We start from the raw sequence: 25,307 nt of genomic DNA on the forward strand, positions 1-25,307 counted from the left end.
TAAAGAAAAATGCAGACACTGCTATTATTTTTTTGAACAGCCCAATATTCATTTTTCTTCATTTTCTGTAAAGTAATTAAAAAATTGACATTTTTCTTCATGTTTTCATTTAGGATATAATGTGCAGTATTCCCAATGCATCAAAATAAAAACTATTATAAGGATTTTGAGCTTTACTCACGTTTTTAAACACACTGCTATTATTTTGAACACAACTGTACATGAAATAGTTAACTTTGAGAGTTGAAATCGTGCAAGGTAAAGTGTAATAAACTCAAACTAATGTTCTTCTGCAGTTTAATGCCGTGTGCCCTGCAATGAACTGGCACCCTGTCCAGGGTTTATTCCTGCCTCTTGCCCAATGCATGCTGGGATAGATTTCAGTCTCCCTCAGTGACCCTGACCATGTCCTAAATGTTTTACTTGCCTACAATATAGTATAAAAGCTGTATAGAACTTGTATTCAATATTAGGTCAGTAAACTGTGTTTTTAACACAGCCCAGGAATAAGCAGGTTAGATAATGGATGGATGCAGTTTATGTCGGAGTCCGTAAGCTTCAATACTGCCACCCTGTCGGAGTCCGTAAGCTTCAATACTGCCACCCAGTTTTGGGAAGGTGGGTCGTTCATATCTTTGAACCAGTGTTATTTCATTGGCCATCGCAGAATAGTCCCCAGTAGTGGTACACAACTGGCTGTGCTAGCATCACCATAAATGAAAGGAAATAAAGTTTCAAAACATGGTCAGTCTGGTTAATATCTTCCATGTTTTATTGATATGAAGAAGTGCTGAAGGGAGGGGGGAGAAATAGTGTGTCAAAGATAATCATAACTTCTTTTTACAAAGTCTGGCCAAAAAAAACAGAAAAACACAAACCATCTGAACAAATCATTACATAAATCTGCCATAAACCATTAACATGGTGGGCATCAGACAGTGAGGTCTAGGAAGTGGCTTTCTTGAATAAAGAGAGTGATCAGATGTTGCACTGGGAGCTCTCATGTCTACTAAACTTGCACACTTGCGTTTCACTCAGGGCAGAGTGCTCAATAGGAGCATGGAGGTGTGTCACCTGTACTTTACCGAAGGGACAGCTGGAGGGGTGTGTGAGGTAATGTGCATCTGAACATCACAGTGCAATATGAGATGCTCCCTCGCACTGGTTTGGTGGAGCTGAAGGACAACGTTCTGTGAACACACCTCTACTGGCACCATATTATGTCCAATTTATATTCATTTGTATTTTCCACACAGATAGATAATTTTTTTTAACTCAAAAGGACCTGAACCAGCTTGTTTGAATGAGATCTCTCCCCTTAATCAGGACTTCATCCATTCTATGGAGCCTGGGTGGTGCCCAGCCCAACCGCATTGGCGTAAGCGGACAGTAGACTGACCACCTGCCGCGTCTCCAGGGTGAGCCGTGCCTCCTTCAGCCAGTCCTGCGCCACTCGCCGTGACTCGCCCCGCAGCTGGTTGACCAGCTTCGCCGCTAACTCCAGGTCGCCGTGCTCCAGGCAATAGGTGGCATAAGAGAGTAGTTTGAAAGTGTCATGGTCTTCAGAAGAGAGCTTGGCTGGGGGCACTGCCTGCTTCGGCTCAAAAAGGAGGACAGACTGCAAATACGACAGGAAATACTGGTACAGGCTGTTGCGCGTCTCATCGATCATGGCAACGCGGCGTGCTAGCTGGCGGATCCTGTAGAAGCGGGCACGGAGCGAAGCCTCACTGTAGATGCCGCGCTGGAGCGACTCTTCAGGCAGGGCAGTAGTCAGTGCCAGAGCAAACTCATTATCGGAGCAGCTTTCCCGTACTGCTCGAACTGCTGTCTCCAGGGGCTCGGTGGGGGCATTAACGCCCACCAGCCTCAGGGAGTAGTTCAGGGCCTCCACCGAGAGCCATAGCTGATGCGCCTTCCTTGCCTCCTCTTCAGCAATCATATGAGCTGGAGAAAAGGCAGAGTAGCATCACTGCTAACCCCTCACAGACTGTGTAGGGTGTACACATAACTACACAGTATTGGCACAAGTACACATAGTATACCCAAAACACCGTAAACATGGCCTTCGGGATGTGCATTGTGGGTCTTTCAATGAGTGCCAGGTCTTTGTTCTAGCTTAAGTCACCTCACTTTATTGGAGGCACTGATTACATCAGACCTCAAAACACCTGATGAGAGGACTGTGATGCCTGAGATCAAAGAGCCATGCAAGATGTCTACTTACTGTCGATGGCCTCCTCCATGCCTTTGAGTCGAGCGTAGGCTGCATTCATGTCCAGGGTGAAGCCATCCAGCTGCTCCTGGGCTTGCCGCCGGAACTCAGTCTCCTGATCCATCAGCTTATTTGACAGATTCTATAAAGCAAAGCATCCCCATCCCATCAACATCAGGTAGTCCTCGCATAACCCTGTGGTTTGCACTTGCCAAAGATTCAAAACATAAAATGGGAATTTTCAATAGGCAACTTAGTTAAAATAGCAGAACTTTTCCTGGATCTTATTTTTTAAGGTAAGAAAAGGATGGAGGGGGGACCCCATACCATTAGGCATTAGCACTCTATTATTGATCTATTATCCCTAGTAGTTAGTGTGTGCCTTAAAACTATTAATTTCAGTGAGATCTTAAAAATCAATGGGAGTGAATTTGGAGCAGGACAAATGGGAAATACGGCAACATCGATAACAGTTGGGACAGCTGTTGTTCTACTAATTTTTGGAAGAAGCTGGTCTCAGGTACTGGTGTGGAACAGGCAGGTCAAAGGGGCAGGTTTCGGACATACTACTTACCTCCTGAGCCTCTGCATGCAGCTCTTGCTCCTGCACCTTCAGAACATCCCGTAAGTGGTCCGTATGAGCAGCGGCTTGTCGACGCAGCTGAGTCCTCATCTCTGCCTCCATCACCCCCCGCACCTCCTCCACCTGTGCAGACAGATTTGGCATGGTCCAACAATAAGGACTGCCCGATTGCCCAGGACAACTAAAAACAAGCATCTGGCTAGTCACTGAAATGCGTGATCAGACAAATGAAATGCAATCGCAAAAACAACAATAACATAACAAGAACAAAAATGAACCAAACAAAGTACATTACAATGTTGCTAAAAGCTACTGCCGGGTAGGAGCAAGGAGTCTGTCACATAGTCCAGAGTACAACGAAACAGAATGGAGAATCCAAAATGCGTGTACAAAAACCATAAAAGGAAACATGAGTTTCTTAATTTGTGGAAAACGCAATACACTTGAAAATGATGTGGCCATACCTGCAATGTACTGCACTGTACTGGTATGCTTGGACTGTAGAAAATTTGAGGTAACCACTTTACTCTGGCGGTAAGATTCAATTAGAGTTGAGGATTAGATCCAACAGGGCTGTCTGGCTGGCTGTGCTCAGTCAGTTGAATCAAATAATCGAATTATCAATTTAATTAGGGTAACTTGTTGATTGAGTATCGGAGGGAGCAATTACACATGATTGATATAGGTGTTTGATATTTTAACATTAAATAAATGAAATAATGTATAAAGTTTACTTCGGTTCAATTTTTGTCCAATGATCTGAAACCATTCAGTGTGACAAATATGCAATAACAGAAATGGGACAAATACTTACTATATGTATGATGCTCTCACTTCGTACAGACAGTACGTACTACAACATACAAGATATAGTTCTTCTTGCCAAACCACATTAATACCCAACCAAATTTTTATTATGTTTATTTCATTTATGTTGTATGCTTGAAAGTAATGCAATTTAAAAATACTCCATCAAATTTATCCTTAGATATACAATCAAGTGTCATATTGGATGTAGCAATAATACTTAAAAGAAATAACCGATTGTCTTCGAGAGGACACTAGTATAATATAAACTACATTTGCATGTTTGAAATACTTTCAAAGTAAATGGGGCCCAATGGGAGCAATTTTCCATTTTCAAATTAACTATTGTTGCCAAATATCCACGTTATCAGTGTAATTTTAAGTGCAGAGGGTGAGGTAAAGCATCGTAATACAATCAGGGTTCCCACGCCTTCAATGACTTTCAAGGATCAATAGCCTAAAATTCAAGGATCCTTTGCGGCATAGTTTGAGAGACTAATCTTTATAATCAAAACAAGCAGCTCACAGACAACAATTAAAAAGAAGCTTGAATGTGTGTTCACTAGGTCTGTAGGTCTCTTGCCATCTCTAAGAACACCAACAAAAATATGTGTAAATTGAATAGAGACTTATTTACGAGTCTCGAAACTTGCAGTTTCCAGGCATGATACTAGTTGACAGTTGATATAGCTTTTTAGCTTGCTTGGCGCCGCTAGCTTTTTAGCTCTTTATATATAAAAACTTACATTTCCATTATTTTATATATATATATATATATATATATATATATATATATATATATATATATATATATATATTCAAGCACTTTCAATGACCCATGTCTATTTTCACAAACTTTCAAGGCCTTGACTTTTTTCCCCCTCAAATTCACTAACTTTCAAGGATTTCAAGGACCTGTGGGAACCCTGTATAATTTTTCAGGCTTAATAATGTTTTTGTACTATTTATATCCTTCTAGTCTAAGTTTGAGGCTGCAGGAAGATGGTGTGACTTTGCCTCAGGCCTAGGCTGCATCTGAGACAGCTTTGCTAGTGTTAACCAGCATGCAGACCACACCAGGAGAGAACTTGGGGAAGTTCCGTGAAGAGATGTGAGATGGGAAGTTCCACACTGGAGTTTCTCCATTATAACTAGGAATCTGACACCCAGCAGACTGCAAGAATATAGAGCCCCCCTTGATGAAAAAAGAAAAATAAGTATATATGTACATTTAAACATAAATTTGTACTCGGTCTTGCAATCTATGGGTTCAGTTAGCCAATCCATACCCTCAATTTTGTAAACAGTGCGCTCGTTGTACTGAGGGTAAGGATTGGCAAATGTTTGCAAAACAGTGTACGGATTTCCACATTGAAAACATACATTCTTTTTATCATTATTATTACAATTTATCTTCTCAGGGTATGATATTGGGAGAACAGGGAGGATGAGCACCAATCACAAGACAGTACCATAGCAAGGCATGGCTAGAACTACAATATACAGTTTGCATCAATTGTTTCATAGTGTAGGCTACTGCAGTCTTTAAACCATGTTTAAACCATTTGCAGCAATATTTTTATCTGTCAAAATTATAAAACCGATAAAAAAGCAGAAAATGACAGTAAATTTTTGGTTAATGAAACCCCCATCTAGAACCACACTGACTACTGACTACTGAAACTGACACTGAATACAAGTACAGCTACTTTAGTGCAGTGTCATGGCCCATTGTATACTGGTAGGAGACGTCCAGCTTGAGCGGACACTCATTTGTGCACCCTCACCTTCCTCTGCTGCTCCAGGCGCATTTCTTCACGGTTATGTTCCAGAGCCGTTGCGACAGCCACCTCCAGAGCCTTCTTGTTCTCCAGTTTCTGCTGTTCCAGTGCCGACTCGATGTGGATCTGCTCCCGCACACGCTGCTCTGCCAGCTCTCGGTTCAGCTGGTCGATGCGCCGGTGTGCGTGGGCAATCAGAGAGTTCAGGTCATCAGCGGAAAGCTTACCTGCTGGACCGCACAGAGAGAACTAGTCAAACAAGAGGTTGTGGGGGAAAGGGGGGGGGGGGGGGGCTGTGGGGCAAGGAGGGGGGCGGTTGGAGGGCGTGGCACAGGGGTACTTTGCTTGTTTGGTAGTGGGGCTTTGCTACAGCCATGGTAACTATATGATCTGAGGGCAGTGGTTCATGGTCCTCTGCCTGATCATCTGCACAGGCTGCCCCAATGGTCTACCTGCCCTAGAAAATGATCCCATTCTCAAGCCAAACCCTTAATCTTTGGGATTTAAAATCTGTACACACACACAGATAAAGACTTTGATTCTCCACCATCATCAATCACATTTTAAATGATGGATTCATAAGGTTTTTAGGAAGCATGCAGAACATCTTAATGACCATAAAGTCGTAACAATACAAAGTGGGTATATGCATGTTTTGTGGACATTTAGATGAAAGTGTCTGACTATGTCAGCTATCATAAAGCTGAGGAGCTTTTCTTGAATGCATTATGATTATATTATTATTATAATGCCAGGCTAGTGAACATGCTATGCATTATGAAGGCACTGTGAAGTTATGCTGAACAAATTGCCCACACTGCCATCACCAAATCATAAAATTAAACAGGCAGAAGTCAGGAAACTAATACACTTGCAAGCCTGCACAAGACCATGGGAGGCTTAAATAATTTTGGTATTCTTGTTACATTACATAAACACTAGAATAGATTAATTTATTTGCTGGGAACCTACAGTGAGAGCACCATGATTCATTAGCCAGTGACATTTTTTTAAAATTTTGGTTCTGTATTATACCACTTTGGGTTTGAAACGACACATGCCAATGAGGTTGAAGTGCAGAATGTCAGCTTTAATTTGAGGGTATTTTCATACATATCGGATTGACCATCTATAAATTATAGAACCTTTTGTCCCCCCAATTTTCAGGCATTAAAAATATTTTACAGTTTAACAAAATAATTTTTAATATTTGGCTCGCTAATCCTTAGCATCCAATAACTGCTTGAAGTCTGCGATGCATAGACAATATAGACAATTAGGGGCGGCACGGTGGTGCAGTGGTTAGCCCTGTTGCCTCACAACAAGAAGGTCCTGGGTTCGAGCCCGTGTCTGTTTCCTCCGGGTACTCCGGTTTCCTCCCACAGTCCAAAGACATGCAGGTTAGGGACTACAGATGAAAATGAGCTCATTAGCTAACTCGGGTGCATTTATGTGGAAACCGAAAATGTTGATTAATGTGCACTGTCTCAGATAAATAAATAAAAACATAAACACCAGGTGCTGGGTATCTTCCCAGGTGATGCTCTGTGAGGCCCGTACTGCAGCCATCTTAAATTCATGCTTAGTTTAGTTTCAGGAACTTTTTACCTTCAGTCTCCTCTTCAACATGTATGCTTGTTCAACGTTCAATTGGATTCAGATCCGTTGATTGACTCGGCTCGTCAAGGATTTTCCACTTTTTGTCCGTCAAAAACCCCTTTGTTGCTCTAGCAGTATGTTTCGGGTCATAGTCTTGTTGCATGATGATGTGCCATCTAATAAGTTTCATTTGGTTTTATCTGAGCTGATAAAATATTTCTGTAGACATCAGAATTCATTGTTCTACTTCTGTCTGCAGTCACATCAATGAAGACAATGAAGACATGTTTCAGGGATGAGGTGGTATGCTTTTGATCATGGGCACTTCCTTTTTTTTTTTTTTTCCTCTCCACACTTTACTCTTTCAATCACTCTGGTATATGTTAATCTTTGTCTCATCTGTCCACAAGACTTTGTTCCAGAACTCTTTTAGGTGCTTCAGGCTTCAGTGGTTTGCATCTTGTAGTGTACACTCTGTAGTCCAGCTGGTGTAGTCTTCTATGTATAGAAGACTTTGACACATCTACATCTGCATCTGCATCCAGGAGTGCTTTTGAGTGTTTTTGTTAGACCATTGTCAGGGGGGTTTTCTTCATCACAGAGGGTATTCTCCGGTTATCCACTACAGTTGTCTTCCTCCGCCTACCGGGTCTTTTGACAGAATTGAGTTCGCCAGTTGTTTTTTTTCTTATTAATAATGAACTAAACTGTTGACTTGGATATGACAAGGGTTTTTGCAATGTTCCTGTGATTGATTTTCATTTCTAAGCCTTATGATGGCCAGCTTAATCTGCACTGACATTGCAGTCTTCTTCATGTTGTTACACCGTGACAGGCAATTGCAAAGTGTAGAATCAAGACTAGACATCAACAGCTCTCTTCTGCATTCACTAACAACACAAATGAATACACCTGCATAACAAAACACGTCTGCAAAAAAAAAAAGAATAATAATAAAAATTTAAAGAATTTAACAAATACTTGTAGTACCTTATAATGGGGGGACCATATACAAAAAGTGCTGTCATTTGTAAACAGTTAAAATTGACAGTACTGACTGTACGCACTTCAACCTCATTGTATCCTTTCAAACTCAAAATGCTAGGGTACTGAACCAAAATAACAAAAACTGGGTCACGGTCCAATGAATTATGGTGCTCACTGTATGCTTCCATACTTTAAGACAATGACTAACTTACAAACTTCTTTGAACTTGCATTAAGATATTACGTAACTGAACCGCCAACACTGTCACTTAAAAAATTGGCTACATATCTGGTGTTGTACTAGCTATGTCCTAGTTATAGAGGGTCAGAAAGTAATGCCAAAAACACAGTTAACAAGCGCGGTTTCCAAATTTAGCACGATTTATTAACTGAAAATAAAGATTTAAGAATCGTGAACATGAACATAATAGCGTCTATGGACACACTATTAACCCTTTAATGTGTACGGCCACACGGGTGTTACAGCTCTACACTGGTCATGATTCAGCCCCTTGAAGTACCAACAGTTGAGTCGCTATCTAGTTAGCTAGCTAACATTACACGGTTGAATCTGTCATAATGAGCAAACTACATGCTGCCACAAAGCAGAATATAAATGTTCAGTCAACTCATAAGTGGTTAAAATATCGGAATAAACACTCTAAAAAAGTTTGAAAAGAATCCGACAATAATACTAGTTCTTCCGCATTCAACCAAAGATAATGTGGTCAGAGATGCTGCACTTCCTCCTAATTTAGCTTATCAATAATAGGGTAATCATGTGGAAAACAAGCTAGTAATCCAAGTCACGTTAACATCTTTGGTTTGACCAGATGACGTTATATTGCTGTGACCGTGTGAAGTGTTCAATAACAGTTGGGTAGTTTTACGTCTATGTTAGCATATCGTGATCGGTACAAGCCTCATAGACCTACACAGACCGATTACATAACATTATTGGCATTTGGCAGACGCTCTTAACCAGAGCAATGTACATCAAAGTGCATACCCATAACCAAGGATAAGTGCGCTAAAAGAGGGAAGGAGAATTTCAAGTGCTAGTACATCTAGCGTTGTTTGTTATATTCCTTGTATATTTAGCTATATTGAACAGAATTAAATGGTCAGATATCCAATGGATGTGCACATACACAACCCCAAAATAATATAAATGTTCAGTCAACTCATAAGTGGTTAAAATATCAGAATAAACACTCTAAAAAAGTTTGAAAAGAATCCGACAATAATACTAGTTCTTCCGCATTCAACCAAAGATAATGTGGTCAGAGATGCTGCACTTCCTCCTAACTTAGCTTATCAATAATAGGGTAATCATGTGGAAAACAAGCTAGTAATCCAAGTCACGTTAACATCTTTGGTTTGACCAAATGACGTTATATTGCTGTGACCGTGTGAAGTGTTCAATAACAGTTGGGTAGTTTTACGTCTATGTTAGCATATCGTGATCGGTACAAGCCTCATAGACCTACACAGACCTATTACATAACATTATTGGCATTTGGCAGACGCTCTTAACCAGAGCAATGTACATCAAAGTGCATACCCATAACCAAGGATAAGTGCGCTAAAAGAGGGAAGGAGAATTTCAAGTGCTAGTACATCTAGCGTTGTTTGTTATATTCCTTGTATATTTAGCTATATTGAACAGAATTAAATGGTCAGATATCCAATGGATGAGCACATACACAACCCCAAAATAATATACATGTTCAGTCAACTCATAAGTGGTTAAAAAAATCAGAATAAACACTCTAAAAAAGTTTGAAAAGAATCCGACAATAATACTAGTTCTTCCGCATTCAACCAAAGATAATGTGGTCAGAGATGCTGCACTTCCTCCTAACTTAGTTTATCAATAATAGGGTAATCATGTGGAAAACAAGCTAGTAATCCAAGTCACGTTAACATCTTCGGTTTGACCAGATGACGTTATATTGCTGTGACCTAGTGTTGTTTGTTATATTCCTTGTATATTTAGCTATATTGAACAGAATTAAATGGTCAGATATCCAATGGAGGCAAAATTTAATAACAGCAGCTGCAAAACAGCAGAATTCTAGAATAGCTTCTGCAAACAAAACAAAAAAACACGCTGTTGTAGGGACCAGAAGACAACGCACAGCCCACGGGAACATCCCAGCTCTGCGCATCTGCCTAGCACAACGGTTCACATTACCATCGCGGCTCCAACCAGGACAGCACGTCTTTTGGATCCAGCAATGCGTATGGACTCAGTAAGACAACAAACATTCAGGCATAGCCAGTGTTTAGTTTAGTCTTAACTGTTGTGAATCTGTGTTTCTATATTTGCTTTGTCATTTGAATGTATTCGGTCAGCCGTAAATGTACGTGAATTGACTCGCCATCTTTCATGCATATACAGTAAACTACGCAAGTCGTCGCTCTTCTCACAGCTAACACTAAAGGCCCTTCCACACCAAACAGGATTCGGATTGCGGTGCGGAAATGCGGAAAAAAAGCGAATGCGAAAATTCCGCACACAAGGTGTCCACACCAGGTGCAGTGCGATTTTTTCGCGTTCTATTTCGCGCTGCTTTCGCGCCGTGACTGTCAGTCGCGAAAGTGTCATTAGTAAAGATGTCGTCAAGTGATGGAAGATCTCATAGTGATTGATATGTTAGTGAATAACAAAAAAAGAAAGTATTGGGTTCACCAATAGTTTCATCAGCTCATCCAAGTTGATGACACTAACTACTGATGCCTGTATGTATGCCTGTATACTACAATTGCCGAAACATAGCCAGCTTGGTAGCCTCTAGGCTACTTCTGACCATAGACAGTCTGACACTACCTCAGCAGGCGATTGGCTAATATTCACTATGTTTACACGTTGTTAGGCAACCATTACCACTTTTGTCGAGCTATCCCAGCCCATACATTGTCCTTCAGCTCGGTGTCGATATAATCTTGCCGATTTTTGTCGAATAAAGGCTGGGTACTGGCTGACGAGGTTTATCAATTGCTCACCCATTCCCCCCCCCCCCCCCCCCCCCCTCTGCTTTGCGTTCTATTATGTCATAGTAGAACACAATCAAATCCGTATCTTATTGACCAGACACATGCGAAATTTCGCATCAAAACGGACTGATCCGATATTTTTTTCCGCGCAGCGAATTTCGCCTTTTGGTGTGCACAGACTCATTAGAACACGTGTTTGTTAATCTGCGAAATTCCGCGCGGAAAATCCGCCTTGGTGTGGAAGGGCTTTAACACTTTTACCTTTCCTTTGTTCAAGGGACGCGCGCGCACACAAGTATCCTAACATACCTTACCCTAGTAACCTCCCGTTAGTCTAACCCTATATCTGTTCTGTGTTTGAACTTTTGTTTAATAAATAGATTTTATTAAAGCCGATGTCTGTTTTGGCGTCACATAGACATGAGAGCAGAGTTAAAGCAGTCTTTCAAAGCACTTCCAACCTTCAGGTTATTGGTATGTTTAATCATTGATATTGGTTATTTTAATTATTAAATAAATACTAAATTTGTGGTTATATATTTCTGATAAGAGTCATTTTATGAGACTGATTACCTTTTGCAGTTATACTGCTCCATAACGGTTTCGTATAGAGTAAAATCCTTAAGTTATTTGGCGGCCTGTGCGAATTCCACTACACTGTGTAGTCGTTGGAATTATTTTAGAACTTACGTGCAAAAGGGTAAAGCATTGTTCTAGCCAGCTTTCCAACCTTGCGTGTCAAAATTCCATCCATATAACGCTATTAGCGGGTAGACTTGCCCAATGATAAAATAATTATAACAGTAATAATACTGTTAATATCTAGTTAGTTTTCTTAGGTTTTAGTTAGGTAGCTTGTGATGAATTAAGGTGGATAAGGGCCCTGAATAGCTACCGTTATCATTTTAATGTAACTTGCATTAATTGAAGTTTTAACTGAATATACTATCCCAAAGCGAGTTTTCATCTGTAACCGCAGATTCGATTGCAGACCCAATAGTCTCCAGTGTTATCTCAGCCAGAGAAAGCCTGCTGAGATTCACTGGTTTCAGTATATCTAGGCATTATTATGGTCCGTTGAGCAATGCTATTTTGGGTTCAGCTGACATACTGAGGAACCCAGAGTAAAATTACTCAAGAATATCAACCAAATGATTTTTCAATGCCGTTAGCCCTGTTACAAATTTTGTCTTTGTGGAGAGTCTTCTGAATATTCCTGGGTAAATCATGTACAGCATTCCTGCCCGTCTCGACTTACTGAGGCCTTTCCAGCCAGATTGGATCTCAGGGGTGATGCTGTCAAGCTCCTTCTGGAACTGCGTCTTGGCCTCAGTCACAAGCTCGTTGTACTGGGAGAGGATTTTTGCTTCACCCTGAGCCGTTGTCACCTGGAACATATGTGTTGTGAAATGTGTCACCATTTTTCACTTGAATAAATGTTTTATTATTTTTATGTTTGGCTGATTAAATATTTGCATTAACAAGCTGGTGTACAGGTCTACCTAATAAAGTGCTCATTGAGAGTATATAAAGTTAAACTCACCTTGTTCACCATGTTGTCCAGATCCACCAGCATGTTGTGCAGGTTTTCCTCAGCTGCCAGGATCTGAGCACGAGCTGAGGACAGGTTAGCCTTCTTTCCGTGATCGATGACTCCCCTGAGCTTCTCCAGTTCAGTCCTGTTGTGCACACAGGTTTTATTTCACAAAAACATGCACACACAAAGAGGATACAATATGCACAGACACACACACACACACACACACACACACACACACACACACACACACACACACACACACACAATATGTTCACACAGAATGATGTGTAAGCAAAAAATAAACTAACAAATAAAGCATTTATAATGAAACATAGGCCAAACTACTTCTCTCAGCCAATGAAACTCCTCAGTTGCTTCTGCAGTCTGCCACATTAATCCCCTTTCAGACTCAAATAGTTCCATCAATTCTGAGACACCATTTACTGAGATGCAATTTTACATTTAAGAATTGTAAATGCATATCTATTTTGCTTAAGAGCTGGGGCTAGTCTTGTTGCCCTTCTCTGTATTAAATGTATCCAAGGATATGCAAGGAGGGCCATATTTGCCAACCGCCACTCTTACGTATGTAATTAGCCATATCAATCGGCATCCGGCATTTCCGGCATCCTCCAAGAGGGCCCACATCACTCCGCTGCTAAAAAAGCCTACTTTGGATCCCTCCATCATCCAGAACTACCGCCCGGTATCTCTTCTTCCTTTCCTTTCTAAAACTATAGAACGAGCCGCTTCTACTCAACTTTCTTCTTTCTTTTCTAACAACAACCTGCTAGACCCCCATCAGTCTGGCTTCAGTTCGGGCCACTCGACAGAGACTGCGCTCCTCTCCGTCAGTGAATCACTCCATGCCGCACGAGCAGCCTCCCTCTCCTCTGTCCTCATTCTTCCAGATCTCTCTGCTGCCTTCGACACTGTGGATCACTCCATCCTCCTGTCTGCCCTGTCAGCAATGGGCATCTGTGGCACAGCCCTGGACTGGATTGAGTCCTACCTCTCTGGTCGCTCCTTCCAGGTTGCCTGGGCTGGTTCGGTATCAACACCTCGGCCCCTCACCACAGGAGTTCCCCAGGGCTCAGTCCTAGGCCCGCTTCTTTTTTCTCTTTACACTCGCTCCCTTGGCCCTGTGATCAATGCACATGGGCTATCCTACCACTGCTATGCGGACGATACCCAACTCTTCGTCTCGTTCCCGCCGTCTGATACGCTGGTTTCAGCCCGTATTTCTGCTTGCCTGAGGGACATCCAGAGCTGGATGGACAACCACCATCTAAAGCTCAACCCAGGCAAGACTGAAATGATATTCATCCCTGCTAAAACCTCTCCCCATCTGGATCTCTCCATTTCCCTCGGGGATACCACACTCACGCCGTCACCCAGTGCAAGGAACCTCGGTGTGGTGATGGACAGCAGACTGTCCCTCTCCGAGAACATTGTGGCAGTGACTCGGTCACGCAGGTTCTTCCTATATAACATACGGAGAATCCGCCCCTTTCTCACTCCCTACTCGACCCAGCTCCTGGTCCAAGCGATGGTTCTGTCCCGCCTGGACTACTGCAATTCCCTCTTGGCTGGCCTCCCAGCTTCCGCCATCAGACCCCTCCAACTTATCCAGAATGCAGCAGCTCGTCTGGTCTTCAACCTTCCCAAATACTCACACGTCACCCCCCTGCTTACTTCCCTCCACTGGCTGCCTGTCATGGCTCGCATCAAATTCAAAACATTGGTGCTAGCCTTCCAAGCAGTTAAAGGGTCTTCCCCAGCTTATCTACAAAAAATCATCAGACCCTACACCCCTGCCAGACCTCTTCGTTCAGCCTCCACAGGCCGCTTGGCACCTCCCCCTCTCCGAACCTCCACATCACGCTCACGACTACTGTCTGTTCTGGCTCCACGGTGGTGGAACGAACTCCCCGTTGAGGTCAGAACTGTAGAATCTCTCCCCACCTTCAAGCGCAAGCTGAAGACACACCTCTTCAAGCAGCACCTCTCCCCATCCCTCCCTACCTCCGTGTGAACCTGAATTGTTGTCTCTGTGACTTGCTTTGTGTATTGGTATTTTTAGTTGGCTAGGTAAGCAGTGTTTGGATAGTTAACTTTGGTCACTTTTGCTCTGTTTGTTTGTTTCTTTGTTCTCAAAAAAAAAAAAAAAAGTTGAAATTGTACTTCCCTCTAGGGTCTTTCAGCGAACTTATCCCTGGTTATGGGTATGCACTTTGTTGTACGTCACTCTGGATAAGAGCGTCTGCCAAATGCCAATAATGTAATGTAATGTAATGCAATCGAGACCTGTGTGAGATGTCCCCATGTACTGACCTGGCAGTCTGCAGGGCGTCAGCAGCTTCATCCACCGTCTTACTGCGCTCCTTCAGTGCATCTTCAAGAACACGCCACTGCATAGCCTTTTTATCTGGGGAAGCCTAGTCGACCAAAACAAAGTACAAGCAATTTTAGAAAGCATCAGGACAGCATGGTAACTGAGCAACAGTGCCGTGATGACAACATGATTCTGTGGCACTAGTGTTAGAACATTGCTGTGATGTTGTCGTAGAAGCTTAGCGGCTCACACAGGCCTGTCACATACTCGATGGGAGAAACCCAAATGCCAGCACAGACTCAGGACATAAGGAAGTTTCTTTCTTACGTACAATACTCACATTAACTGGCTTATTAGGCTTACTAAACTAATCTGGTTGGAGTAACATTTTGTGCCTGCTGTTTGCGTAGCTTATGAGAAATGCCCCTCGCATTGCTCCTCGAGCAGAGTACGTAATAGCCTTTAGAGTAGTATTCTGGTGGTGCAAAAATGCTGACACAGTGGCAACCATGGTCCCGTACCTCTTCATCCTCCATGGCATCCTTCAGTCTCTGGGTGTGCACATTGATGGCCTCAATCGCTGCATTCTGGGCTGCAAGGGCCTTCAGGGTCACTTCGGCTGAACTGCCGAGAGCCTCCTCCAGTGACGCAGACAACGCTGTGCACACAAAGGCATCATCATAATCACCACCATCACTAACCTAGATCACCATAATCTCACCATAATCATCGCTACAGCCAAGATTATCAAAATAATCTTCATGGACATCAACATAATCCCTAAGAAATGTTAATATCGATAGAACTAATAATCGTCACTGCCCATATCCACCATAAATTCTGAGATTGCACTAAAGGTATAAGAAAGCAAAAACACCTACAGGCCAGGTGGTCCTCTTCAGCCTTGTCCTGCTCAGCAAGGCGGGCGGCTACCTCCTCTGGAGGACGCTCTTTAACTGCGTGCTGAGCCTCATGAGCACACTCGGTACACTCTCCTGCTACAGGCACACACAAACATATTCACACAAAACTATACATTTGCAAGTACAGACACACAAAGATATTCACAAACATTACACACCCCATCCTAGATGTATTGCATACACGCAATTATATTCACACTAATACCCCCACCAACAGACACTACATTCCTACAATGCACACTCACGAACACTCGCATACAAACACACACTGAATGCTAGTTATATTTACACCTTTATACTGCCCAGTGAAATGATATGCACATACACAACCCCAAAAGGCAAGACAGACACAGACAGATGGGTCATGCAGTATGACCACTGGAAACCCTGCACCGCGGAGGTTAATACAGATGTTAATACAGCAGACGGTGTTATGTAGTATGCGCAAAACAAAAAGCTTCCACAGACACAAACAACGAGAAGATGGAAGAATGGAAAGGACACGCCCACAACCGAACTTTCATGCGCGCAACGCAGGGCAGTGCCATGCTGGGTGGAGTCGCATGCACCCAGGTCTACACCCACACAACGGACTCAGGCTGGGCGGAATCGCATGCACCCAGGTCTACACCCACACAACGGACTCAGGCTGGGCGGAGTCGCATGCTCCCAGGTCTACGCCCACACAACGGACTCAGGCTGGGCGGAGTCGCATGCACCCTGGTCTACGCCCACACGACGGGTTGTCTCCTCTGACCTGCCGGGGCATCCGGAGCAGCCGGGGGCAAGGCCTCAGGCTGGGGCTCCGGCTCGTTGATGACAGGCGCAGGCACAGAGGGCACTTCGCTGATGGTGGAAATTATGTGCGCCGCCTCTACGGAGGCCTCTGGAACACAGTGGCGGGGCGCCGGGAGTGAATGTTCAACTCAACACATCCATGCCAGGGACATGCACTCCAGTAAGCTTATATCCAAAAACTACGCAGCTCCAAGACGGAATATTCAAATCATCAGACCCTGCAAGTCAAGAGCTGGAAGGGTAATCCTGATCGTGCTTGAGCGGTGGAAAATGGTCCAATTTGAATGTGTTCTCAAGCAGTCAATATACAGCCTAGCGCTAGTTAATTACTCCAAACTGTCGGTTAATGTTCAACATATTTATTTGTATGGCTTTATACCATTGGAAAATTCAACACAACACAAAATAACTGATTTGAATGTCTGATTCTGAACAAAGGTTTCTTGCAAAGGTATATTTCTATATAGTAGTACCCATTTTGCCAGTTGTTGAGCAACCTACACTGCTTCACAATGTTCATAGAAGAAAAAAAAAAAACTGGCAAAACAAAAACATTTTCTGAGGAGAGTATGGCTGTGCAATGCACACAGGCAGGCACGTATCTACATATACAGCTCAATCATAGAACATAGAACAAACATATTAAGTACAGGATTAGCAAGTGGGGACTCCAATCTCAGGAAGCACACATAACCTCACATAACTAACTGGCAGTTCATCCACAGAGGGGCCCAGGAACAGAGAAAATGAATACAAATATGTATAGTATTTAGGCATTGTTAAGAGACTTGTAGGTAAATGTTGCTGTGATCTGCACTTAATAGTTAGTAGCCTTCTGAACAGTATACCCTTCATCACTTTAGTATAGTGTTAAAATTTTCCTTTTGTTATTTTTAATTCATTTGCACCATCACTTAAAGGCATTGCCATGAAATGGTATTGCACTTCTCACCTGACATAGTCTCATCTGGAATTGCTTGAAAAAATCATATTTGGGAGCAACAACAGTTTAGGGCACCATTTCTCATTATCAACATGGTTTTCCACAATTACTATATTGCCATTTACATACCCAAACATAAACTAAAATAGTGGACAGTTGTTGAAACTGAGGGCTTTCTCTTGGTCACCTGACAATACAGAAACCCCTAGAAAAGCCACTTCTTCCTTTGTCTGCCAGTACGCTTTGGCTCAGCCTAAAATCATTCATTCATTTTTCGTTTACAAGCTTCAGCAAATTACTCAATTGATTCGATTCACTAAAACGTAACATTTTTTTATAGCTAGTAGCCCTTCACTTAGCTCTTCACTAATGGCTGAAGTTGTGTGTGGATCTTAAAATGGGATATGTTACATACTGGTTATGCAAAAACATGTTTAAATTCAGAAAAGGGCCATACTTATCTGATCATTTTTTAGGACTGGGAACTTGGTAGTTCAAAAACCACAATGTGATACTGCATCTCAACCGAAGGCTAAATGTGTAGGCCACACAAAATAAACACTTTAAAAATTCAACTTCAAGAACAAAGGTATGCTGCTTGGCTGCCAATTTATTTATTTGTTTCACCAAATTGTTTTTTACTGCCAACTACATTTTTAAAGAAAAGCACCAGCATTTTGTGATTTGTCAACAATCGTATTGCAACATTACTCTGTGATACATCAGTCTTCCTTTTTTGTGTGCTCAAACTAGCCTCAGTAAATCATGCCCTATGGATTAATCCTATGGAATATTCCTGCTCTGTGCATTTTCATCACATCCGACATGGTAAGACTGTACTGTATCACAAAAAAAAAAACTGTAAACACCAAACAAGCCAGTGGGAAGTGGTAAAGTTTTTCTGTGTAAATGACCCCTGGGACCAGAACATTTTCTGTGATGCAGACCGTAACATGCTCACCCTCAGTGGTCTGTGGAGGGGGTAGGGGTGGAGATGGTTCCAGAGCAGCGGGTGCCTCTGCAGGCTCCTCCTCAACCTTGGATTTGCCCATCACTTTAGGTGGCTTCAGCTCCTTGGAGGAAACCTGCAAGGGTTCACAGTTCACCTTGAAACATGAAAATCAGACAGGTGACAAAAGCAGTAATGCTGGTTTCCAAGTGATTTCCTAAATGTTTGCAAAGCAATTTGTCGCTAAATGTTAAGGAATTTTATACAAACAATTTATCCACTGGTAGTTTGTATCCTACATCGGTATAGTGTCCTCAAACTATTCACACCCTCGATAAAGATGTAAAGAGAATCAGCATTTTATTTTACTCTCCTCAGTTGGAAAATAGTTGTCTGTTTATTAATTTACAAGTGGGCCAGTCCATTTAGTTCAGAGAGTTAAAATGTCATCCAGAGTATGGCTGTAGTCCTACTATTATTGTGGTTTCTCGTAACTCTTACAATTGCTATAAACATTGCATAAGTATCCAATAAAAACCGATCTGTCCTCTTACCGGCTTCTTTGGCAATGGTAATGAATATGTGGACGGACCCAGGGTCATTTCAAAAACCTGGTCAGAGTAAGGAACAGACTTCTCCATATTGGCCCTGAATTTGGGATCCCATTTTGCATACAAGATTGTGCCTCCAAGACCGCCACCCACAACAAGCAGGCTGGCTCCCACGATCTTGCCTGCAGTCACCCTGCAAACACAAAGAGAACCATTACCAATAAGCAGAAATTACTTTTCCAGGACCGATTTCAAACCAATACATTAATTTCCATCGAATGATTCATTAATCTCTTAAGAGTCCAAAGACATCCTTGAGAATATGTAATATAGTGCACCACCCCTGCATCTGCACTGAGGCAAAAAAAATACCCCATTCTGGGGTCAGTGGAAGCAACAAGATGGAACTCGAAGTACTTTTTTTGGTGGGGCTCTGATGTCACAAACTTATCCCAGCTGCCTCAACCTCCCCCCTGACAGTCAAACTGTACCTACCCAGTGTCTCCTGCTGAGGTGTACCGGCGACAGGGCTGCAGGGGCCGGAGCGGCACATTCCCACACAGGCACTTCTGTAGGAATTGCAAAACATACACTTTCATATGGTTGCTCGTTGGCCACAGCCACAACTTCACATTCACTTTCACTGTTCAAGGAGCCATGTTCAACTAAACCCCCCTTTTTAGCCCATCTTCAAAAGTGCCATAGAGTAGGGAATTGCACTCACTGGCTGAAAGCTAATGGCGTGAAATGTTCTTTAATTTGTTGAGAGTAAGTCCAGCTGGAAAATTGTGGATTCTAACTTGCAAAGGACAGCAGAAATATTTGGGTGGTGCCCGGTACCAGTCTCTTGCCAGTAAGGATGTTTCTTCTTCTACTCAGAGCAGTTCTCCTGCACTTCACAGCCACCCAAATTGTGATAATGCACATGAAATGCCGATTTGCTACAGTAAAGTACAGTAGTACAGTAATTCCCTCAGTGCTTAATTGAAGTGTATATGCATCAATGGCAGCTACTGAGATTGAAACAGAAAAGGTATAGGCCAAAAAATGTATTTCTCAACCCTTGTGGAATTCACAGTTCCTGAAATTTTCCAAATGTGTTGATATCAAGTTGCAACTTGCATGCTGGTTCAATTCGGACAGTGGTGAGGTATTAAACTCTGATCATTAATTCACAGTTGATTTGGTTAGCATTATTAAATGTCATCAGATCATTACTTGCATTGTATTATACGGTGCAACAAATTACTGAATCAGGCTGAGACACCAAGGACTCCCATAATTGTGCTAAGTTACACGGGAAGCCATGGGTGGTAGGGGACATTAAGATGCACATATATAAATTCAGTTGCCTTTCATTGAAAGTTTGTAAGCAATAATGGGAGAAAATATGACAATGACTTAATACTGAGGAAATAATCAGAATGTAGTCAGCTATTGCATCCAACATTGTATTCAGCTCCGACCGACTTAAGTATACACACAACTGCAGTGGGTGCAACAAAAGATTACTATTCAGATGTTGGTGTACATGAGAGATTTTTCAGCACTGGTCAGTACTCAGGAGAAATTATCAACGGGTGGGTGACACATTGTGGGTCCTGTGGGCCCCTGTATATGCTGGTTTTCTTTCCAACAATCGCAGAATTTTAACAAGTAATGCATTTTATTTAATTAGCTCCTTTTTAGGTTTTGAGGAAATATTTACCCTCTTAAGCCATATTATTTCTGAAATACCATGCGCGCCATGATGAATAAAAGTCCCATAATCACATTGCGCTTACTGTGCTATATTGAACGACAGAGGTTAAAAAATTTTTATTTATCAAATTAAAGACCCTTGAGGTGAATCAAAAGGCTCCTAATTAGTGATAGTGCAGACACCTGGCTACTAAAACTAACCATTTGGTAGATAAAGAATTAAAAAACAAGCAAGTGATAACTTCTGTTAATAAAGTTATCACCCCTCCCATAATGATTTAAATTAATAAGGTCACAGGTCACAATAAGGTTTTACTATTTGAAAACAATGGAACGGTATAAACCATCATGATGGTGTAACTTATTTTGTAACAAGTGGTATGGCAAAACAAGCTTTTGGGGGCCTCACCATCAATGAGTTTCATAAATCCAGACAACACAAATCAGGGTCAACTTGGTCAACCATATCACAGCAAGTTCACTACTTCATGGTTGTTAATTCCAAAAATGTGCCAATTTAAATAGGATGTCCACCATTTACTTAGAATTTGTCCAGAGGAATTATCGTTGCGGTTTGTTTTGTAATGCAGAATGCTCACTTTTGGAGAAATTGTCATTGAATTTGAAATGGGATTTGTCCTGTTTTGCGGCTGTGGCTCCATTGTGTTTCCAAGCCCAAAACAACAAATCATTTAGAATAATGTCCCATGAACCATGCAAATACACTGCGGAATAAAACGCATCCAAGAGGGGAAACCCACGGGCTGACCAGGCACCCGGGGCAACCAATACCAGTAAGTATTCAGTCCATCACCTAAACGTATAGTTGCTGGCTGACTTCACACGTTAACGTTAGGTAGCTACGAACTAATTAACTAGGATTTTACTACGCTTTTCGCAGCAACGGTTGTCGTCGTGTATAGGTACTTCCTATTTAGTGTTTATTTCGTTCAACGTCATACCTGAGCTAGGAAGCTTCCCAGCAAGAACTACCTATGTATCATTCATACGGCTAGCTAACGTTGACTCACCTTTGGTGTGTGTGTGTGTGTGTGTGTGTGTGTGTGTGTGTGTGTGTGTGTGTGTGGGCAATCAAATTCCTTCAGTTTTCATAAAAACTTGGTAGGAGTCACTCACGCAGGGTAATGGTGTTCCCCAGCGACAGTGTGGAGGGGAAGCTGTTGCTAACGCGAGACCACGAGCCGGCCAGGCCAGGGGTAGGCAACCCTGGTTCTGGAGAGCCGCAGGGTGTGCTGGCTTTCGTCTCCACCTTAAAATAAGCAACCGATTCAGACCCAAGAAACCAGGTGAGGCGAGTTAACTGTGTAATCAACGCCTTTCATTGATCAATTAATGCCAAGTAACAACGAAAGCCAGCACACCCTGCGGCTCTCCAGGACCAGGGTTGCCGATCCCTGGGCCAGGCTTATACGGCAGTTAGAGCAGAGCAGGTGCTGTTCGAAACATCTTGAATTGGAGTTCGAAAAACTACCATTGAACTGACGTTAAATTCTAGTAGAAGCGGCCGCTTCCCTGTGTTCTGTTCTACGTTAGCTTTCTCTGAACTCTAACTTACTGGCAAGGTCATGTCCTCCTGCGTAAAAAAATACCAGTTGCTTTATCGATATGAACTCTTGGTCTGCCGTCATTTTAAACGCAGTTCTTAATATTCTAAATCACGTTGTGTATAATGCGCTGTCATTTTATGGGAACACAAGACAAATCGGCTTCATCGTGTTAGCTAGCTTGACGTGTTGCCACTCGAGTTTCGTCATTGAAGAGAAAAGGAGCGCTGTGTCCAATCCAATCTTACACCCGTACCGCATCTTGGCAAGCCAATCGGCATATAAGCAAAGGGAGCTTATTGGTGGAATTGCCTGTCACTCTATGAAAAATTGGCGGTCATTCGTTAAACCTTGACGTCAATTAGCGAAAAAGAAACACACCGGCGCGTCGCTTTCCGTTCACGCACGCGACATAAAACCTTGACATACAACCTACTAAGTGGCTAACGTTCGCTCTAAATGTATTTGTTTGTATAAACATAAGTCAACGCATTAAAAGTCATGCAAAATGAATGCCACACACTGTTAAATAAAATATATCCTACCTGATACCGTTTAAAATGGCTTCCACAAAGCGATTCAATTTTTTCTATTTGTGCAGCAGGCCTAGAGCGCTGGGTCAGTGAATGACAGTAGCTAACCAAGTCCCATTCTAGAATTGTCCTTACCTGAGCTGCAGCACTTGCCGCTTTCCTACAGACACGCAGCATGTTTGTGATTACGCCTTTTAAGTGTTTACTATCGGTAAAAGAAAAGTATCTTTGTTCAGTAAAACATTATACAAACGATCAACCTCAAAAGCAGGTTTTCACTGACCACCGTCTCCAACCCCGTTTCGCCCTGTAACAGAGACAGACCATACTACGCATGCGCCATAGGCACGCCCAGCTGCGAAAAAAAACGTCATGAGTTCACGATGTCTTTTTTGTTTTAATAGTAGACAATTATTAACATTAAAAACAATTTCCATAGAAAAAAATATCTTTCCTCCTAAGAAACCAGCATTATGGACCGTGTGCAATCAAAATCATATTTTGATAGCTACAATGGACTCCAGAATTATTGGCACCCTTAATAAAAATGGATAAAAAAGGCTGCATATAATAAACAACAAGGATAATAATGTATATTTTATGTTCAAACAAAAGAAAACATATACTTTTATTTCAATACATTTGCTTTCATGTTTCAATGTTTTTTATTTAATAATCTAATTCTTTCTGAAAACCACACGTGCCAAAATTATTGGCACCCCTAACAATTATTGTAAATAAAATCATACAAAGTGAAATTGGTAATACAATTTTACTTAATATGGTTAATCCCAGTCTAAAGGAAATATATTGTGTCATTCCAATACTTCCTGTTTCACTGGTGTATAAAAATTAGGTAACAAGCATGCAAAATCCCTTTGACAACCATCTGCATGGGAAAAGCCAAAGAGCTGTCAATTCAGAAGACACAGGTAGTGATTGATCATCCAAAGTCTGGTAATGAGTAAAAAAAATACATAAACAGTTAAACATATCATTTTGCACTGTAAGGGCAATAATAAAAAGGAGTAAAACATATGGAATGGTTGCAAACTTGCCAGGAAGAGGACACAAGTGCAGATTAGTCCCACAGATGGTAAGGAAGATGGTGATAGAGGATAATAACCCAAGGATCACAATTTAAGAATTGTAGAGATTGGTTGCATCTTGGGGTCACCAAATCTCAAAAAGAACCATAAAATGGCACCTCCATACCAACAAACGTTACAGAGCACAATACACAAAGCCAAGCAGCTGGAGTTTGCCAAACATAATTGGAATTATGACTGGCGAATGAGACAAAAATGGAATGTTTTGGCCATACAATATGAACATGTTTGGTGGCAATAGTGGTATGCACATAAGGAGAAGCACCGACTGTTAAGTATGGAGATGGGTCATTGATATTTTGGAGATATGTTGCTGCCAGTGGTCCAGTGGCACTATTTAAAATAAACGGCATAATGGCAAAGTATCAGGAAGTTGTGGGAGAAAAGGTGTCTCTGCTAGGAAAATGGGACTTGGTCATAGGTAGATTGTCTTGCCAGAGAATGACTTCAAACATAAAACATCAAAATCACATACATGAAAATCAAATAACATACATGTTCTGCAATGACCATCCCAATCTCCATCCCATCAAAAAGCAGTGATTTGAACTGAAGGGGAAGGGGGAGGGGGGGTCCATGAGCACAATCCCAAAGATATCAATGACTCTGAAAGTTTCTGGATCGAGGAATCAAAAATCCCTTCAAATGTGTTCTTAAATTATAGTAAAAGATTGTCATCTTTGCCAGGGGTGTTTGCACAGTGTATTAGCAAAGTATTAAACCAAGAGTGCCAATAATTCTGAAACCTGTTTTTTGGGGAAATATATTTTTTAATTTGAAAAATGTAAGACTGGTTGAATCAGTAAGGCTATTTGCTTAAATTTCCTGATGATAGAGGAGAGTAATGCTTAAATTGATGGAAATTTCATTAGAAGAAGAAGTTATGTTTGTCTCAGTGAGATACCATACCTGAGAGAGTGTTTTTAGATTTTGTCAGCTATAGGGTGAGGGCATTTGAAAGGGTTCTACTGAATTGCTTTTGGGGTCAAAATTATGGTCATGTGGCAGCAGTAAGTAGGAAAGGGTGTAGGGGAAAATTCACAGAACGAAAGATCTCCCTCCTAAAAGCATGATAACCAATCACAAGTCAAAATCAGACTCCACCTTAGTGAGCAGGCTGGTTCCTCCAAAACTCTCGACGATGTGTGCTAAAAGTTTATCAATATATCTGTATTAAAGTATGATATGTACCCTGTATAGTTTCAAACGGATTAACTGCTAAATTGTGCTAGGATTACACAGTGAGCCCAGCCAGCTGGCAGGGGGGGGCCTGTCTTGAACTGTGTAGACCAAACTGTCAAGGACACGGGCAGAGCAAGATCTGACTGTACAGCTGATTTCTCCGGGACTCTCGATGTTTTATGCCAGAAGTGTATCTATTTGACCTAG

General features: G+C 41.9%; 2 protein-coding genes across 6 annotated transcripts; one reads left to right on the top strand and one right to left on the bottom strand.

The window, feature by feature from the left end:
- Window positions 1-749: 749 nt before the first annotated feature.
- Window positions 750-23,138, bottom strand: immt (inner membrane protein, mitochondrial (mitofilin)). 5 transcript variants are annotated; one of them, XM_061251093.1, is made up of 14 exons: window positions 22,945-23,138; window positions 19,506-19,579; window positions 19,014-19,203; window positions 18,472-18,595; window positions 16,527-16,655; window positions 15,728-15,844; window positions 15,368-15,504; window positions 14,846-14,949; window positions 12,515-12,650; window positions 12,230-12,359; window positions 5,393-5,616; window positions 2,790-2,921; window positions 2,228-2,357; window positions 750-1,947 (listed from the first exon to the last, which is right to left on the bottom strand). In XM_061251093.1, exons 1-14 carry the CDS (start codon window positions 22,984-22,986, stop codon window positions 1,340-1,342), a joined length of 2,277 nt encoding a protein of 758 aa, XP_061107077.1. In that variant the 5' UTR covers window positions 22,987-23,138; the 3' UTR covers window positions 750-1,339. The 5 variants fall into 5 exon arrangements, with proteins under 5 accessions (XP_061107077.1, XP_061107076.1, XP_061107074.1 ...); XM_061251092.1 differs by having other exon boundaries at window positions 15,728-15,841; window positions 22,822-23,138; XM_061251090.1 differs by having other exon boundaries at window positions 5,393-5,613; window positions 22,822-23,138.
- On the top strand, window positions 13,428-14,513 carry LOC133134728 (uncharacterized; the record flags this gene model as incomplete). Its single annotated transcript, XM_061251061.1, has 2 exons — window positions 13,428-13,557; window positions 13,747-14,513. Coding segments are annotated over 2 exons (897 nt in total), but the record flags the coding sequence as incomplete, so codon positions are not given.
- Window positions 23,139-25,307: the final 2,169 nt, after the last annotated feature.

This window comes from Conger conger, chromosome 8 (assembly GCF_963514075.1).
Source record: "Conger conger chromosome 8, fConCon1.1, whole genome shotgun sequence".
Classification (NCBI taxonomy): Eukaryota; Metazoa; Chordata; class Actinopteri; order Anguilliformes; family Congridae; genus Conger; species Conger conger.